Genomic DNA, 21,001 nt, shown 5'->3' on the forward strand with positions numbered 1-21,001 from the left:
AAAAAACATCAAACGCTTGATTTGAAATTGGCTTATGCCCACCACCAAAAATCAATAACTACAAGGGTGAATTAGGATAAATACTCCATTTTTAAAAATAATTAGATTTCCTACCTCAATAAAAAAAAGATAAAGAAAATACCTCACCCTTTTATTGTTTTTATTTTTTTACTCTAATAGATATTTATATTATAATTATACCTAACTTTTATTATTATTTTACTCTAGTCATAATTTTTTTACTCTCAAATGACAACTGTCATTATTTTCTTTTTTCTCTCTTTCTTTTCTCTCTCCTCTCTCCTCTCTTCTCTTTCTTCTTTTTCTTCTTCTTCTTTTCTTCTCTGTTTGACTTTTCTTCGCCATTTTTCTTCTTCTTCTTCTTTTTTCTTCTTCTTTATTTCTTCTCTTCTTCTTCGTCGTTCCTTCATCGGTCGTCGTCGCTCCGCCATCACTCAACCGTCGCTCCGCCGTTCTTTTCATATTTGATTTTAGTTTTTCTTAAATTCGTGGTGATTATTACGATTTATATTAACTTTTATATCTAAATAAATTATTCTTTGATTTTCTCAATTCTAGATCTAAAAATCTGCATGAAAACGATTTTATGATTGAAAAAAACGATTTTCTGCACAAAAAATAGCATCTGATTATCATATGAGTATCACTGCATTATCATAATATTATCATAACACTGCAGAAAAAATGATTTTTTTTAAAAGATAACGTCTGATTATCATATGAGTATCACTATATTATCATGTTATTATCATAACACTGCAAGAAAAAAATGATTTTCTGGAGAAAATAATATTTGATTATCATATCGTTATCATAATATTATCATGTCGTTATCATAATATTATCATATGATACCGAGATGATAATATTTATGGTAACTAGATGATAATGTTATGATAATATCTATGATTATGTTATGATAAAACAATGTCTGATTATCATGTCAGTATCACTACATTATCATGTCGTTATCATAACACTGCAGTATGATAATTAGATGATAATGAAGTATGATAAGGTTATGATAATTGTATGATAACCTACGAAAAAAATAAACTACATAAGTGTTTATGATAACCAGATGATAACGGAGTAAAATCATAAATATTTTAATACCGAGAGTAAAAACATAAATCTGGAAAAAACATGAGGTATTTTCTTATAACTTTTCCGTGTTGAGGTATAAAATGTAAATATTTTTATTTTTGGAGTAAATACCTAAACTTCCCTAACTACAATTGCCAGTAATCTTCTATAAAAGCCCACGGAAATTATAATCCGCCACAAAAGAAACTCCATGTTTGCCCACGGAAATTATTTTACTACTAATAATCATTTGAGACGTTTTATTGATCAAGGTTAGGATTCTTTTGCTTTTTCTTTTTGGACGCTTTTTTAGTATTGTTATTTCATTTTTATGGTCTTTTGGAATCTCCTTAATTTGATTTTGCTATAATTTATTTTTTGAATCTCTTTGTTTTCTGTTGCAGGAGCAAATTTGTTCATTCATATAAATGTCTTTGACTAATTAGATACAAGGTGATTTCGAAAATAATTGTTACATCACTATCAATTTTAGTTTTTGTTTTTAAGTTTATCTCGAATTTCTATTATATTTTAATCTTTACTTGATATAAGTGTGTTATTATCAGGATTTAACTTCAAACCTGGAAAAGTAACAATAACAGATTACATTTTTTTTAAGAAGTACAGACTAAATTATTTATTAATTATTCCCATTTTTTTCTTTTAAATCTCAAATGGCACTCCACAATAATTTATGCATATATTCTTTTTTCTCTTTTGTACATTTGAACATTGTCTCTAATCCTTTATTTTGATTTTAAACTTTATTTGTTGCTAGCTAATATAAAAATAATTAATGACTAATACTGGATTTGTTTACACTAATGTCAATAGAATATTTATTTGGTAATCCTATTCTTACAATTTTTAAATTGAATTTCTTTGATAACAGATTTGACCATTACCTTTTGATTTGCTATTGCAGCAATTAATTTGATTTAAAGGAAACTTAATTTAGATGTAAAATATACATAATGTTTTTATGAGAATTTCTTTTTGCGTCACGCGTTATATGCTATATTTCCTTTGAATTACTAATAATTAATATCGATTTGATAATTCTAATAATTTATTGTCAATTAGACTATAATTTTAATTATTAGATTAAAGTTTATTAATAATGTAATGAAATTAGAATTATAGAATTAAATATTTATTTAATAATCAAAATATGTATAAGTAGAATAAAAAATTTAAATTTGGTAATATTTATTTTGATTTGTTAAACTAATTTAGAAATAATTAATTATTTTCTAACATTGCCTTAATTGGTTATTTACTTAATTTGATTTATAAATTTATCATTACATGATTATAATTCTAATTTAAAGTTATAAATTTTGGCCTCTAGATAGTCAAAATATATTATCGCAATTTTCTAAATTTAAATATTAATATTAATTGATTTGATAATCATATGTGTAAATTTCAAGCTATGGAATTAATTTTTATGATTTTTTTTTTTATTTTGGTAACATTATATTAAATGTTTTGCACCTTCCATAATAATTCATAATTCAATGGCAATTAACACTGTAATCTTTTTTTTTTAAATTATTTTTGGTTGATTAAATTTATTCATTTGAATATCTATTTTAAATATGTCAGTTTTTTTTTCTTATTTTTTTTTCTGCTTAAATAGAAACTCTTTGAATTATATTTTTAATCGCTTTATTATTCTCAAGACAGTTTAGTGTATAAGTAAGTTGGTTATAATTTCATTACAATTCATATTTATACCATTTTAACCTCTCAAGAAAACCATTATTGAGATCATTGATTGATGATAATTAATTATTTAAGGCTATAACCTTTTTTTATTTACTGAGGCAATTTATACTAACAATGTCTAATCATTTGCCTCATAAAATTTGTATAAATAGACTCTTTTTTTTTCATGAGTAAAATAGACTCTTGGTTGATTACTATTAAAACCTTTAACCCATTGATTACGGTGTTAACTTCTGCCTTTCTATTTTGCTACTGAATTACCTTATTTGAATACATCATTTCACTGAGATAATACGTCACTCATAGTAATAGCTAATTAAGTTTAATAAAAATAGTGTAATTATTCTTATCATTCTTTCCAAAAATATATTAGTTATTCTTTTCAATAATAATTTAACAAAAGTATTTTAAATTTATATTTAATTTTTAGTTATATATAAATTTGTTATTCTTATTGTTTAGAGACTATAAATTTATCATCTAATGGAAAAAATAAACTGAAAATTAAGACTAAATGGTCAAAATGAATAAAAAATATTATTTGATATATTTACGATGATATGAAAATTATTGTATCAAATATAATTAAGAAAATAACATGTAAATAACTATAATACAGTTGTTTATATCAATTATTTTATATATAGTATGTTGTATTTAAAGATTTATAAAAAATAAAAAATAAAAAATAATATTAATTATTTTAAAAAAATCGTACAATGCACGGACAAAAGCATATGTTATGTTTCTCAATTTATCTCAATATTGACAATGCAATATCGTATCTTTGATTTTCTTTATTGCTATGAACTTTTTAAGTAAGTACTGGCTCTTTTAAAAAATACATACTGGCTTTTTTAAAATACTTAGTTTTAAAATTATCAAACATAGACTACTAAGAAACATCAATCCTCTACAAGGCCTATTCAACGGTAATAATCACTCAACTAGAAAAATATATAATAGAAGGAAAAATCTTGAACGGAAATAAAGTTTGAAGTAAAGATTTGATACCAAGAATTACCATGACTAAGAATGAGTCGAAATGACATTTCAACATTAAAAGAAGACAATAACTATTGAAGACTTGCTATGCAATGATAGTAAATAAATGTCAAGGCCAATCACTAAAATATGTTTGGCTTTATCTTCCGAAACCGATTTTCAGTCATGGACAATTATATGTGGCCATATCAAGAGTTACTTTTTCTGACGGGCTCCAGACCTTAATAGAAGAAAATACTGCAAATTTTAAATCTTCCACAAAAATTTATTATTTACAAAGAAGTTTTTAATAATCTTCTAATTGTATAATTTGTATTATATATTTTTAATAAAAATAGTTGTTGTACATCTTCAGGTGCGTAAGCATATTTTTAATAAATTACTAAGAAAAAAGGTTAATAGCAAGTACATTTAAAGTTATTTGTATTATTCCTTCCGGTTAAAAATTAGTATTGTTCAACGGTAAAAATCATAAGATTTTATCATCGTCGTTTTATCTTATTTTCTAAAATCTTAATTTTTGTATCCATAGTCTTTCATTTTTATTTTTTTCTCTTTCGATTAATATAACTACTCTCACAATCATTCTCATATTCATTTCTTTTAAATTTTAATATTTTTTTTATTAATATTTCTTTTTAATTTTTCTAACTACTTACTAAAATTAAAGGAAATAAAAAAATACATATTAATTTATAAATTTAAAACTATTCAACTAAAAAAACTATACTGATTATTTATTTTTTAAAAGTAAAAAAAAAGTTATAATATTAAATAAAATCGTGCAACGCACGGGCCTAAAGCTAGTCTTTTTAAAAAAGAAGAGATAATTATAAACATGACTCGAATGTTTAGGGGCCATAAAAAAAAACGAACCTCATTTGAGAAATTATAATAATATGAATGATTATTTTAAGATGCTTCAAAAATTACACTTGTTGATATAAAAAAGTAAAAATAAATAAATTATATTTATCTCCAAATATATAATAAATAAGTAAATATTTTATTTTAACACGAAAATAAAACATTATCATCGTCGTCCTTTTCTGGTGGTATTGTGTACAAGAAAACTTCATTATTATAGTCATGCGTAATTTTTATGTTGTTCATATATATTTATCATTGATGGAGTCTACCTTCTGATTCGGTGGATTAACATGCAAAACAGGGTAAATGCTAACTGGACGATGGTTGTCCGATTACCTCTCCGATGCTAAAGTCGGTTTAGAGGTTTGAACGGCGTTTTGAGAATATGAATGTAATTGTGTGTTTAAACATACCTCAAACTCTTTATATAGTAGTTGAATGTATACCTTGTAAAGTTGAAATAGGAAAGTGAATCCTATTTAGTAGGGTTTGACCCTCATTAGGAGTATGATTTCTTATTCAGATATGAGTACTATTTAAGAACATCTTTCTAAATAGTCTCGTATTCGTAAGTTGGAGGTTATCTTCCTAAACTGTAGTTCGTATCCAAATAGGAAATATATTCGAGAATCCTTATAGATATGTTGATATGACTGAATCCCAAGGTCGACGCGCTTTATTTGAGTCATAAGGGATTCAGTATTATTCTTGTGGATGAGATTGTATTCCAGTCAAGGCGGATCTCATAGATTCGGCCATCGGTTTCGTCTGACTTAGCCTTTTGGGCGGAAATTTGATATCGTCTGGGAGTGGATCTCCTGCGACTCGGCGTCATAACACTTATGGTAGGATTCGGTATCCATCAATCATTAAAAGGAATAAAATATGATTATATTCCAATTTGTTTTGATGCTATTGATTTTGTACACAATAAATTAATTTATGTTTTCTTAGGAAAAATGTATCATAAATACACGAAGTGCTGGTGTATTTATACTAAAAACCCAATCCTGGCATTCTAGAAATGCTAGCTTTACGTGAGGCGTTAAACTGGGCAATCAGTAAAGGCTGGACAAATGTTATTTTTGAAGGAGACGCACTTCAAGTATCCAACATAATCAACACCAGAAACTGCACCAATGGTGCGTACCAGGGTATTTGTGAAGATATATGGCGTCTACTACGATCCTTCACGATGGCACGCGTTCAGTATACACAAAGGAAGAACAATGAGGAAGCACATAAATGGGCTCAGCAGGTTAAAAGGCTTTACCGAACACCAAGGCCATAACACTTTCAAGCGTTTTCAAATCCGGGTTCATTAGGTTAATTCCTATTTATTTGTTTGGCTTTGTTGTTTTTTTGATAGCTATCCTTATTGCTCTGTACTTAACATGCTTTTTAATACACATACCTCAGTTAAAAAAAATAAATATTAAAAACCCAATAAAATACACTATGAAAACACTATAAAATATATCATTAAAACACTATAAACTATAAAAACATCATAAATATACTATAAACACCACTAAAAATATTTAAAAAATCGATAAAAATGACGTTAAAGGTAGAAAATAAAAAAAGATATTTTTGACATTAAAAAACTAGACACGATATTTTTATAAATAAAAAAAATATGAATTGTAAACATGCCAACAAACGGAATAAAGAGATAAATAAAGTTTAAAACAAAATATTTTAAAAAATCTACTTCTTCTATTTAGGCTATTTACAACATTTATCGCCTAATTTAAATTAGGTGAGAAGTGTTCTCCAATGAGTCATTGATAAGAGTTCTCTTTCTCTCATTAAAATATTTGACTCCCTTTTTGGATTCGATTTATAATTAAAAACTCAAATATATGAATATTATTTATTTATAATATTATAGAATAATTTTACACATTAGAATATTAAAATATTATAATTATTTGTCATCAATTATTAAAATTAATATAAATATATTATATAAATAATTTTACAAAAAAATAATCTAAAAGTTATATATTAATAATTTAACGAGACGAGAACATAAAAACATTATATAAAATAATGTAATATTCGTTTAATTTAGTCTTTTGGTTGTGTTAACTTGAATAAATTAATATAATTTTTTAAAGTAATATTAATAAAAATTAAGTTTTAAATAATATAAATATTATAACAAAAAGTATTTAATAATATTTTATTTATTTTTCTTATCATACCCCTATTTAATATAGGGGTTCACTTGCAATTTACTTTCAATGAATTCATTAATGGATTTTAAATAGGGATAATATAGGAAAATTGAGTGTAAAATTTAGTTATTTTTTAAAAGTGGACAAGTATTTTGAGACAAAATAATTTCTCAAAATAGACAACTCTATTAAGACGGAGGGGGTATTTTTTAGTGTTGGAAATGGTGATTGTGGTTGGAGTGAATTTGATAATAAATTATTTAATTAATATTTGGCGATGAAAATCAAATGATTTGAGTTGTATCTCTGAATAAAACGGAAAGTCAACTTTGTTTTGTTTGACTCCATTGTTGAATTTTTTCCTTTGTTTAGAAACCACCTTCATCCATATAGTCCACAATTTTCTGGTTTTCTTTAATTCCATACTCCTCCTCTTTGATCAGGTAAATGATCTCACATCCTACCTATGAAAACCTTTTGTTCATCAACTATGAAACACATATGTCAACTGGAACACAATCTTGACGCCTTAAACGACGCGTTGCACAAGCTCAAGATTAAGATAGAAAACATACAAACTAGCGTTAAAATTCAAGAAAATCCATACGAGCAGCCTACTTACCAAGTTGTCGACTGGCTCTACCGGGCAGAACTTCTGGAATCACAGGTGAGTAAAGTACTCGCCCAGGGTGAAGAAAAACTCCGAAATGAAAAGTACGGGTGTTGCTGTCTGATGAGATGTTCATTCAGCTATAAATTGGGGAAATTAGTTTACCATAAGATCGAGACGGTTAATCGGATTTTAATTGAGAGTAATTTTGATGCTGTGGTTCTGAGACTGCCTCATGATTCTGTGGAGGTGATTCATGTGGAGACGACTGTGGGATTTGAGTCGAATTTGGGGGAGGTATGGAGACGCCTCGGCGACGAAAGTGTTGGAGTTGTTGGAGTTTATGGGATGGTTGGAGCTGGTAAAACTACTCTGTTGAACAAGATTAGAGATGAGCTGGTTGTGCAAGGATTTGATTTTCAGGTGGTGATTTGGGTTCAGGTTTGTAGAGGAGCAGGGTTTGATGGAATTCAGAATGCTATTCATAAGAAGTTGGGGAGTCCTGATGAGAGATGGAGGGTCAAAAGTGTGAAAGACAGAGCTTTGGTGGTTTCGGAATTGTTGGGGGAGAAGAAGTTTATATTGTTTTTAGATGACTTATGGGATAGGTTGGATCTCGTAAAAATTGGAGTTCCTTTGCGTAATGAGAATGGTTCTAAGATTGTGTTTGCTACAAGATCTGAGGGTGTTTGTAATGAGATGAAAGCTCAAGTGAAGGTGAAAGTGAATTGTATGCCGCGGGAGGAAGCGTTAAAGTTGTTCTGGATGAATGTTGGAGAAGACAATGCTAATTATCATGATCAGGTGGAATATCTTGCTGATGTTATTCACACACAAGTTTGCCAAGGTTTGCCACTTGCTCTAGTTGTTATCGGGCGGGCAATGGGGCGAATGAGGAGTCATAGGGAGTGGGAGCTTGCAGCAAGCACGCTAAAGAATGATCCAGGAAGGCTGCCAGGTATGAAACATATATTTCACATTCTTGATACTAGTTATGGGAGCATGGAGGATGATGTTCTCATTAGAAATTGTTTCTTGTATTGTTGCCTACTACCTGGAATGGTTAGAAAAGATGAACTAATTAGCCTATGGATTGGTGAAGGATTTCTTGATATGTCTAATAAGAATTTGGGAGAATACATTATTAAAAGGTTAGAACTTTCATGCTTATTAGAGAGTGATGAAATAAGTGATTGTGTCGGTATGCACAGGGTCTATCGTGCTTTTGGCTTGTGGTTAGCTAGTGAATATGGCAAAAAGAAGGATGAGATCTTCTTACAAGATCAGAGGTATGAGAAGTGGACAAAGGCTGTAAGAATATCAATATCTGGTCTGGTTGGTGTGATGCCTCCTTCCAATCCCTGTCCCTTGGTCCAAACATTGCTTATTAGGGATACCAACCTGAGCGTATTTCCAGCAGCGTTTTTGCAATCTATGAATGCTTTGCGAGTTTTGGACTTATCAGGAAACAAGATATTAGATGAATTATCACTTAGCAGTATTGGGGTCTTAATCAACCTGCAATATCTCAATCTTTCTTATACAAGCTTAAGAGAACTACCAACTGAAGTGAAAACTTTAAAAAAGTTGAAGGTTTTACTTTTGGATTATACTGAAAATTTGCTAATTATATGTAAAGGATTGATTTCAAGCCTTTCCTCACTACAATTATTTAGCAAGTTAGGTAATGAAATCTTTGATGACACATTCCTGTTAGAGGAATTGGAATGCCTTGAATATGTGCCTCAGATAAATGTTTGTCTGTTTAGTCATCAAGCTATACAAAGAATGGTGAGCTCTGAAAAATTACAAAGTTGTATCAGAAAGCTATCTCTTAGAAAAGTAAAGGGTCTCAAAATACCAATTTCAATTCTGTCAAGAATGGTGAATCTGGAGGAACTTACCATAGAAGAATGTGAAATTCTAGCAGCTGAAACTGAGAAGGACCACTACTGTGTGTTGAATTTCCGTGATCTACGAATTCGTCATTGTTCTGCAATCTGTAGTTTGGAGTGGCTCATTTTTGCTCCAAAACTTCGGACTCTCGACTTGAGTAGCTGTGAATCATTACTTGAAGTTATAGGGAAAGATTTTAGATCGGAGGAAATCAAAGAAATCGATGAACGCCTGGGAATATTCTCAAGTGTGCAGCAGTTACGTTTACAAAATCTACCATCTCTTGAGCGCATTTGTCCTCAAATTCTGCACTTCCCAGTTCTCAAGGATTTACTTGTAATTGGCTGCCCAAGACTACTGAAGCTTCCACTCGATTCACGATGCATAAACGTGTTAAAGCAAATTAAAGGAAGCAGAGCCTGGTTGGATCAATTGCATTGGGAGGATGAAAATGTTAGAGCCGTATTCTATTCGAAATTTCAAGGTCATGCTCTGAACTCTCTCTTAGCATTTAGCAATACATTGTAAGGCTTAAAATATTATTTCTCTCACACTTAATCCCTTAAACATGCAAAATAAGGTAATATAGGTTAACTGATAACCTCCGTTAACCCATTCAGTACCTATTATTAAATAATAATGTAGTTTAAATTTGGCCTAATTACTTAAAAAACCCCTACCTTGTAATATTTTTTCGTTTATACCCCGACCTAGGAAAAAATTCATTTATACCCTTTTTTTGATTTTTTGTTTTCAACTCTACCCTAGAGCACTAAATTGAACTTTTCTTATTTAGAAAAAAGTTTAAAATAGTCCTTTATTTTTTAACCTATATTCTAATTGGACTTTAATGTTATTAATAGTACAAAAATACCTTCTTTATAAAATTAAACTTGTAATAATTATTGAATCTATATTACCTATGAATAATTTTTGAACACAAAACCGTAAAACTATATAATTTTTTTTCGAATTCTCCGTCCGGAGGAGGAGGAGCCCGCTGCTCCTCAGGAGGAGGAGGAGCGATCTGCTCCTCCTTGCTGTCAAGGAGGAGCAGATCGCTCCTCCTTCACATGGAAGAAGGAGCAGATCGCTCCTCCTTCCATATGAAGGAGGAGCGAGCGGGTCTGCTCCTCCTTTATATGGACCCGGAAAAAAATAAAAATAAAATAAATTTTTTTGTCAAAAAATCCATAGCGGTGTATAAATTGAAAGAGTACGGTGGTTTGTCGGAAATATTTTTTAATTTATTTAGTAATTTAATAATAAATTTAAATATAATTAATTTGTTAGATTTATTTAAACATTTTTAAACTTGAAGGACTTATTTTTATTTTTTCAAACAGAAAAAAGATGATATAATCTTTCTATTTAATTATTTTTAATATTTTCACCCTTTAATTAAAGGCCTATTATTTAAAAAACCCCCACCTTGTAATAATTTTTTGTTTATACCATGACCTAGGAAAAAATTCATTTGTACCCTATTTTTGATTTTTCATTTTCAACTGTACCCCAAAGTACTAAATTGATCTCTTTTCATATACAAAAAAGGCTAAAATAATCCTTTAAATTTAACTATTATTCTAATAAGACATTAATCATATTAATTGTTCAAAAATACCTTCTTTTCCAAAAAAAAAAAATTAAACTAATAATAAATATTAAATTTATATAATTTTTTTTTTGAAAAAAAATTCCGGGCTCCTCCTCGAAGGAGGAGCACGAGTTGCTCCTTCCTCCATGGAAGGAGGAGCAGATCTGCTCCTTCCCCATCTGCTCCTTCCCCCCAATGGGAGGAAGGAGCAGCTGCTCCTCCGAGCAGCTCCGACATTAAAACGATAAAAAAAAAATTAAAAAAAATTAGCGGGTTCGATAAATCGGGGGAGTACGATGATACGCCGAAAATAATTTTTTAAATAATTTAATTTGTTATTAAAATATTTAAAAATAATAAATTAGAAGATTAATTTGAACATTTTTAAAGTTGAAAGACTTATTTGTATTTTTTAAAATAAGTAAACATATGGCGGAACCCTTCTATTTAGTTGTTATTAACATTTTTATCCTTAAAAATTTTATATAGTCAATTGTACCCTTTTTGGGGTAGAGATGAAAATGAAAAATCAAAAAAAAGGTACAAATGAACTTTTTCCTAGGTCATGGTATAAACGAAAAAATATTACAAGGTGGGGGTTTTTTAAGCAATTAAGCCTTAATTAAATAAACTGTCAAAAAATAAAATTTTGGGGTACAGTTGAAAACGAAAAATCAAAAGAAGGGTACAAATGAATTTTTTCCTAGGTCGGGGGATAAACGAAAATATGTTATAAGGTGGGGTTTTTTTTAAGTAATTAGGCCTTTAGTTTTATGCAAATTACAAAAATTATTAAAGTTTTGGACTGTCTTTTTGGTCTGAAATTCACAGGTTCCTGTATGCTTACCAGGATTCTATTTTTTTTTACTATTATTAATGTAGATTGCATTGAACCTGGAGGAGTTCAACACTCCACTGACTCTGTGAGTTCGTCTCCGCATACAGTCATAGAGGAGCAACAAAACCTAGAGCCTCTAAACATTCGAGGTATCATTAAATGTACCTTATATTAGTTTCAGTGAAGAATGTTGCACAACCATTTGGTCCAAATGCTAAGTTATATTAATTCCTTAATGCCAGTTGAGGATGAAATCGTTCCAGTTAAACATAAAAGTGGCACGTCCCACCTGAGTGTCCCATCTGCAGGAACTGTTCTTTCAATGATGAAAAGGAAATCAGTGCTGGAGCCTCGTGTGGGCAAGCATAGTATTGTAATTGTTTCACCAAAGCCCTTTACCTATAAAGAACTAAAACAGGCAACTAACAATTTCTTAAACCAAGTTGGCGCTGGTGGTTATGGTAAAGTGTACAAGGGAATTTTAACAAATGGTGAAGTCATTGCAGTTAAGATATTTAAAAATGAGTCTTCTAGATCAAGCTTGGGGTTTCAGACAGAGATGAAAATCGCTGGTCGGATCCATCATCGAAATGTTGTCAAGTTGGTCGGATCCTGCATTCATAAAGTTCATCAAATGCTTGTTTATGAGTTTGTTCCCAACAACACCTTAAGATATCACTTATATGGTGAGTGATTTTTCTACTGCTTTTGGTTACCATATTTATAAATTCCTAAGCTGATAGAACTGTAGATACAATTAAAATCTCACTTGAGCTAAAAACTTTATGTACTAATGTTATTGTAATTATTAAGGAAAATAATTGACATTGCAGATTTGGACAAAGTAGTTATTAGTTGGTCAAAAAGAATGAAAATTGCATTAGGCACCGCAAAAGGATTGGCATATTTGCATGAAGGCTGTGAGTGTTTTCTTTATACTCCTTTTATTTACTTTACTTATAGTAACTAGCTATTTTGTGTTGTGAATTCTGATTTTGTTTATGGAATTGCTAGTTCAGTTTTAACCCTTTCATGGTTTTCATCATTTTTCAGGTTCACCCAGGATCGTTCACAGGGATATTAAGCCATGTAATATTCTTATTGACTATAACTTTGAACCAAAGGTAATATTCATGAGATTGTAACTATATTTTAGATAGCTTGTTTTTTTAGAATTTTTTCCTTCAATTTTTCTTGTAAATTACTTGTGCATTTTGATTACTCATAAGAATATAGATCTCAACCTGATCGGTTGACAGATTTTGCATTAAAAGTCAAAAACAACACAAGACTGAGACAAATCATGCCCAAAAAGATATATAAAAAAAACTGAAAGCAACTTGAAACTTATATGATCAGAGACCGAATTGTTTTTTAGATAAAAACAATCTAAAGCAGAAATAATTATAGACCAAAACTGACTCAAAATTTTCATAACTTGAATTCTGCAAGACCTGAAATCGACGACCGAAAATTTAGTATTATTTCAGTTTATAACTTGCATGAGCACGGTTTAAATTCTAGAACCTATGAAATACCATTTTTAGTTAATAAAACAATAGAATACCAAAATTGAATTTCCATTTAAAATTTAGTTGGATGGATCCTGATAGTTTAATAGAAAAAGTAAACTAAAGAAAGAAAACATAAGTATATGTATATTCAATCCTTTAATAGTTACTAATATATTTAGTTTTTTGAAAAATTATAAAATATTAGAACTATTAATGTAGTAAATCTGTAAAAAATGAAAATCTATGACAACACTTCTCCAATAAATTTTAAATGGAGATGTAAAATCAACAAAATATTAAATAAAGAATTAGATTCTATAAAAGTAAAAATTAAATGCATGATTTTCAATTTGGAAAGTGATGATATTACTGTTGTCTATCAATAATAAAAAAAGTTTTTTTTCTTTCAATCTTATTAAAGTCGATATTCTCATTATATGATGATCTGCTAATCTTGTTCATCACACCGCTCAATTTATGGTTAAAATCAATGAAATTATTCATTGTATAACTATAGTCATTTACTATATTCTTTCTGATAGTCTAGTTTTTAAAACTTTAGTGTCCATTTTAGAAGATTAAGCAAAATCCATGTCATGATATGGGTTCATATATGCATGACTATATGTTAGGTTGACATCATTTTAAGCCTTGTTATTTGTAAAAGTTCCAAATAAGATTATTTTGGTTTGATTAAATCTATATGTTAGTCTTGAAGAATATGTATGATAGAGCAATGCTAGTGTCCACACGGTTGGAAAAGATATTAAAGAGTTTCCCATTACAATTGGGTTATACCAAGAATCGGCTTTTAGTTTGTATCTCTTTACCCTACGTGTAGATGGCTATGAGTTCTGATAACAAGTGTTTGGCAATGAAAGGACAACTCACTTAAAAGATGAATGTGATAGAGATGGAATATTAAGATGAATGTGTTGACATACAAGAGTAGATAGAATTTGTAACGAGCGTGTTCCAGAGAACTTTTTTTCCTCTTCTCTTTAAATGAGGATTAAAGGATTTCACTCCAACTCCCGTGATGACTCGAACCCAAAACCTATCTGTCTTAGGTGAGGGAGAGATAGACATAAGTAAACTTAGAGAAGAGTGATTCAAAATGGTTTGGAGGTTTTGGGCCTGTTTGAAAATATGATCCGAAAAAATACGAAACGAAAGAAAAGAATTTATACGGCTGACCCCACTTAATTTAGGAAGTTGAACTGAGTTGAGTTTAATTTATCAACTTTTACCAAATTCAGCTGGGCTTAATTTGCATATGAATTTTCATACAAATGTCTAATATTATTTAGCTTACCCATGTGAACAGTGTGACAGTAATTTAATTGTCATTTGATTTAAGTTTATGTTATTTCATGCTCGAACATTTTATGATTGGTTTTTTTTATTCTAAAATACAATAGATTATTTATAGTCATACAAAAATCTATGTTCATACATACTTTCTATGTTTTTGTTCAGATTACAGACTTTGCAACTGCAGTAGAATTTTCAGATGATGATTCTGATATTGAAGCTGATATCACTGGAACTATGGGGTAAAATATGCATATGCTCTTTACATTTTCATTTTTCCCATCTTCATTATGAAATGAGTTCTAACAATGAATACGTAATACCATCATCACTAAGTATTTATTAGTAAAATTCACAATGGTTAAAATGAGAATATTCGTAAATTAACATGTATTATCTTGTAATTAACCCTGACAGCTATGCAGTTATAGTTGCTCAATTGCTGGTCGGGTTCTTGTTTTAGCTGTTATACTTATTCCATGAGTTTGTTAACTGTATTCTAAAATATATATATGTTTTATTCGTGAGTGTAGTTATTTGGATCCAGAGTATTTAATAAAGAACTCGGTCAGTGATAAGGTAGATGTCTTTTCTTTTGGTGTCGTGCTTCTGGAGTTGATCACCGGTGAAACCCCTCAAAGACCTATAGAGCGCTATAACTCTGAGAATCTACTTTTTGAGGTATTTAACTATGACATCTTAAAAAGTTCCGAGATGATTGATTAATCAAAATTTTCTGAGCAAATAACGAAATCTTATGTTTATCAAAATCCAGGTCAAGCGAGTTTTAGGAACCAGGGACTATGATTATCTTATTGATCCCAAGTTGCAGAAAGAATATAATGAAGATGAAATGCAGCGCATGATTTATTGTGCCGCAGCCTGTGTTTACAAACCTGGACGAGATCGCCCAAAAATGAGTGAGGTAGGTGAAAAGTAGTGTTGATTTAAGTAGCAACTGGGTTGTTGATTCTAATTATTTGTTCAATTTTATATTCTATATACAGCACATAATAATATTAAAGATATAGTTGATTAAATTGAGTATACTTAATTGAGGAGATAAATAGTGTTTTAATTTTGGAAAAACTAATGGAAACGACTATGAATGTAAGTAATTATCAAACTTTGGAATTTTGAAAGGTTATTATTATATAGTATTGTATTTCGATCTGATAGTCTTAGATTCGATTCCCTGTCCCCATTGTGATTAAAAAAAAGGCTAATACAGTAATTGATTTGCAATACAAGGCCTGAATAATTCAACTCCTCCCGCAAAACTACTTCCTAAGCAATAATACATCATCTCTGTTTTATCCATGCAGATAGTTGAAGCTCTACAAGGGAATATGCCTTTGGAGCGCATATGGAGCAACGATGATGTCAAATTTCTGTTTCTTGACAATTTTAAACAACCATACGGGTCATTTCAGGGGAGCGGTCGCTCAAGAGAAGAGAGTGATTGGGAAGAAGTTTGGGAACACATGGAAGAAGAGTTGAGCACGGCAAGATAGTGAAAAGAAAGGAATTTATTCCTAGATGGGTTTTTTTATGGATCACTCGCATAAGACGTCAACTATTTCTGAATTGCGGAGTTCACTCTTGGAAAAGTGGTTAGCTCAAGCAAGAAAAATCAGACTTTTATTGTAAATAACCAAGTTTTTATCATTTCAAGTAATTGATTATGATACATAGGTCAATTTTCTGTAAAGTTTCTTCAATTTAACCATTGAATTTTTGCGCTCAACTATCACCCTAGGTGGTACTGCAGCTAACATTAGCAATAGCGAAGATGATCGGCTTAAATGTAAATGAATGCCGGTAAAAAGTTTTGGTATAGGAGTTTGTTGACAAAGTCTTCAACATAGGCAAAATGTATTAACTAGCTCTTGTACTCTTTAATTCTCTAAGGTCCTACTATTATTTAACTACTTGTATTGAACTATAGGGCATCTACTTTTGTTAATGACTTTGGTTTCTACCAGAAGTGCAATCTTTCTTGACCCTAATCATTAATGTCGCACCCATAATTTTAATAGATATAGCTTATGATTACACCACAGATTAAAGAATCGTATATGACTGACTGGTTGCTATCCAGTCCAAAAAGTTTGAACTGGCAGTTGAACCTGTTAAACTGCCGGGGGAATTGTTTGAGTTTGATGTAGGGAATTAGCGACGGCCAAATCTATCCGTAACTACCTAAAAGCCATCGCTTTTTTATTTGTTTTATCTTTTACTAAATTTGTTCAACCGGTTAAACTAAAAACCGGAAGCCCCAATACTTTTGATCTACATCTTTATCAGGTAGCAGAACTGATATTTTTTTGGTCGATTCGGTTCGGTTTGAATTTATTGACATATCTGTAACTTTTGATCTAAAATCAAACAAAAGCCTTAAAAACTTGGGCAAAGCAAAGTAAAAGAAAAGTTTCAAAATTAAGATAAAATCAAACAAAAGCCTTTTCATTTTCTTCGATTTCTTCAGTTTTTCGATTATTTTGGTTTTACAAACCCTTTGAGCGAATCATCAGCCAACTTCAAAATTTCTTCAAACTGGCTATGAAACCATACCGTTTTCACCGAATAATTGAGCCAAAGAGTGAACTTCAGTTCGGTTAGGAGTTTGGTTTGATTTTTGCTCAACTCAATATATATTCCGATGTATCAAGTCTGCATATATATATATATATACACACACACACACACACACCAATGAACTATAGCTCAAATGGTATGTGTGGTAGACTGTAGGCAGTATTCTACTAAATAAATGAGTTCAATTCCTCCAACAGACGCTGAAAATTTTCCTTCCCAAATGATATAAGGTCTGCATATATATAGCGTACTGCTTTACATCAATAAGAATAAAACAGTCATGAACAATCAAAACTCAATTCTACCGATTGGCAAAAGATTCAAATGAGTCAATTGCACGATACGTTCAATATTGAAAAATCATGCATGATACTTTTGCAGCGTTGAATATCCGGTTTCAGAAGATGATCTAGTTCTGTTAAAAGAAGAAGAAGATGATCTAGTTTAAATGATAATTATTGGTTTCGGTTCGGTAAACATTGGCCATTTGTGGGATCTTTGTATGAACACCATGGCAGGTTGCTGTTTCAGAGGTTCAGCTAAGCATTTTGTCAAACAAATTGCTTCTACAAAAGCATTCAATTGAACAAACCAAATAAAAAACAAAAAGGGGCGTTCCGAGAATCGAACTCGGGACCTCTTGCACCCAAAGCAAGAATCATACCACTAGACCAAACGCCCTTATTGCTATGTTTTATGAAATGACGGTAAATATAATCTCAAACCTTAATCAAACATTTTAATTTTTTATTTTAATCACTAAATTATATTTTTTTAACTTTTATTTCTCTTTATCTTTATATTTTTCGGTCAAAACTATTTTGATAGTAGCCGTAATTTATTTACTTTTTATCAAAAAACTTTCCATGTATTATAATTTGATCTAAAAATTCGTTTTTAAAATAAAATTAATAAAATCCGGTTGCACATGTCAATTTCCGGCTACCACCTAAGCATTTTTTGTGACAATATATCAAAATATTCATTTTAATGATAAAAAAAAATAGTTTAATAACTGAAATGATAAAAATTTAAAAGTTAAATGATAGTCAAGATCAATTATCCTAGGATCAATCATGAAATGTTAGGCAACAATTTTCTCTCTCTACAATTTTTGCTCTCACTTCTCTCTAAAAAAAGGTCTCTTCTTCTTCATCTTTTAAAGGGTGGGAGAGAATGATTTCCGGTTAACCGGAAAATCATCCTCTCTCCGCCCATATTACTAATTATTATAGATCTACTTGTTTTAATTCAATAAATCTTAATTTAAAGTCTAAGTTTTTGATTTGGGTCTTGTTGATTCTCTTGTTGGAATAAAGTTAAGGTCTTTTATATCTCATTTGCTTAGATTTCTTAGATCTCATAAGAAATTTTAGTGTTTATTTGAGCTTTAACTTTTAAAGTCTTGTAGATCTAAGAAATTAAAAGGGTATGGATCTATCTTTTTAGAGTTTAAATGAAGATGAGGATCGAAGATCGGAAATAGTAGGTTTCAAAGGATCAAGCGGATTGAATGGAAGATCGGAAAAAGAAAATATCGACACACCCTCTCAACGGAATTGTTGTGTTAAAGTTTGGGGATTTATGTTTAGAATTTTCTTTTTTTCGATTATTTTTTGCTTGTATCTTATTGTTCCCTATTATTTTATTGGGATTTTTTGAAAAGTATCATGTTTTTGCAAAGTAATTAGAAAAATACGGACGGGTAATTATATTTGGGAACAACACTTATTTACTTAAACTAATTGTATTTGTACGTGATTATTTGAAATAATTTATAACAAACACGTACTCCATTCCCATCGGGAAACGGGATCATTTTTACTTCTTTAATTTTCTGTTGTTGCTCGCTTTAATTTTTATGCTGTCCCTGTTTCCGTTTCTACCGTTGGATTTGTAGACTTCTATTCTAATCTTTGACTTAAGGACAACTTTATGCTGCTTTTAGGAGTCAAAGTGGACTGTTGGGTGGGAAATGCTAAATGACAATTTAATATTGCAGGATTATGAATATTCATTAGTCATCAAAAGAAATTAGTTCACCCCTTCATTGTTTGGGGCTTCTGTTTTGGGATCAGGAAATAAGAGTTTCTAAATATGTCTTTTTAAATAAAAATTTAATTATTATATAAATAAAAGAGAAACTGGTCAAATAAAATTGGATGAAAGATCCCACTAATTTTATTTTCTAGTTAGCTCTAAGATTAAAATCTAACTTCTATTAACATTAAAGTAGGTGTAACTGTTTTATTAATTTTTATTTATTGTTTGCTATTATCATGATTTTGATTTAGAATTAAGAATAAGTATTACTCCTCTCTCTAATTTAAATTTTAAAATTGTATTTAGGTATTTAGATAATTAGAAATATTTTTATTTTTAAATTATAAAAAATATATAAAGACATTCATAAAAGATATTTATTATTTTTTATAAAGTATACATAAAATATATTTATTATTTTCTTTTTTAAAAGAATCTATTCAAAAATATATCAAAATTAATTATTTTAAATTACAAAGTATACACAAATTACATATAAAATCTATCTATTATTTTTTATAAAATTTACACAAAATATACTGATTATTTTCTGAAAAAATAATACTAAATCTATTCAAAAGTAATTATAAAGTATACACAAAATATACATAAGATATATTATTATTGTTATTATTATTTATAAATTATACACAAAATATACATAAAGCATACTTGTTATTTTCTAAAAAAATTATCAAATCTATTCAAAAATAATCACAAAATATACATACAATATGTTTACTATTTTCTCAAAAATATACGCAAAGGATGCTTTTTTTTAAAGTACCAAATCTAATAAAAAAATATATCAACATCAATTATCTTAAAATTGAAAAGTACACACAAAGTAATTTATTATTTTAAAATTTAAAATTATACACAAAATATATTTATTATTTTAAAAATTACAAAATATACAGTATATATAACATATATTTATTATTTTAAAATTAAAAAATATACATAAAATATACACGAAAAATACACAAGGTGTATATATTATTTTAAAATAAAAAAAGTACAAATATACATAAAGTATACACGAAGAATACACAAGGTTTAATTATTATTTTAAAATAAAAAAAGTATGTACAAACTATACATAAAATATACACGAATAATAAACAATGTGTATTTATTATTTTAAAATTAAAAAATATACACAAAATATACACGAAGAATGCACAATGTGTATTTATCATTTTAAAATTAAAAAATATATGTACAAAATATACATAAAATATACACAAATAATACACAAGGTGTATTTATTATTTTAAAATGACAAAATATACACAATATATAACAAAGAATATTTATATTTTTAAAATTAAAAAATATATACAAAATATACACGAAGTATACTGATTTTTTCTATAAAAAAAATACAGCTGATATACAACAATTATACGGATTGTATGCCTAAATATTTACAACCCATTCATCACATAAAGTATCCAGATTATATGCCTAAATAGTTGACAAAAAAATGATAATCAAAATTAAATCAAACACATAAAATATACAGATAGTATATAAAAAAATATTTTAAAAATATATTAAATCAATCTAATATTATGTATATTAAAAAATGCAGATGGTATATAAAAAGTATACAAATGGCATACCGAAAATCTATGGATAATATACAATAAATATACAATAGTATACCAAAAATGCTTGTAATCTTCCTAA

The 21,001-nt window shown here is 28.9% G+C and overlaps 1 protein-coding gene and 1 non-coding gene across 2 annotated transcripts; one reads left to right on the forward strand and one right to left on the reverse strand.

The window, feature by feature from the left end:
* The first annotated feature begins 7,211 nt into the window (after positions 1-7,211).
* LOC126682658 (probable disease resistance protein At5g63020) lies at positions 7,212-16,631 on the forward strand. Its single transcript, XM_050378398.2, has 9 exons — positions 7,212-9,886; positions 11,882-11,986; positions 12,080-12,523; positions 12,671-12,757; positions 12,891-12,961; positions 14,831-14,907; positions 15,199-15,346; positions 15,441-15,590; positions 15,991-16,631. Exons 1-9 carry the CDS (start codon positions 7,363-7,365, stop codon positions 16,177-16,179), a joined length of 3,795 nt encoding a protein of 1,264 aa, XP_050234355.1. The 5' UTR covers positions 7,212-7,362; the 3' UTR covers positions 16,180-16,631.
* A 1,241-nt stretch (positions 16,632-17,872) lies between these two features.
* Positions 17,873-17,944, reverse strand: TRNAP-UGG (transfer RNA proline (anticodon UGG)). The gene has a single exon. It is a non-coding gene; the product is annotated as a tRNA-Pro (tRNA).
* Between the last annotated feature and the right edge of the window lie 3,057 nt (positions 17,945-21,001).

The sequence above is a fragment of the Mercurialis annua genome, linkage group LG5 (genome assembly GCF_937616625.2).
Source record: "Mercurialis annua linkage group LG5, ddMerAnnu1.2, whole genome shotgun sequence".
NCBI lineage: Eukaryota > Viridiplantae > Streptophyta > Magnoliopsida > Malpighiales > Euphorbiaceae > Mercurialis > Mercurialis annua.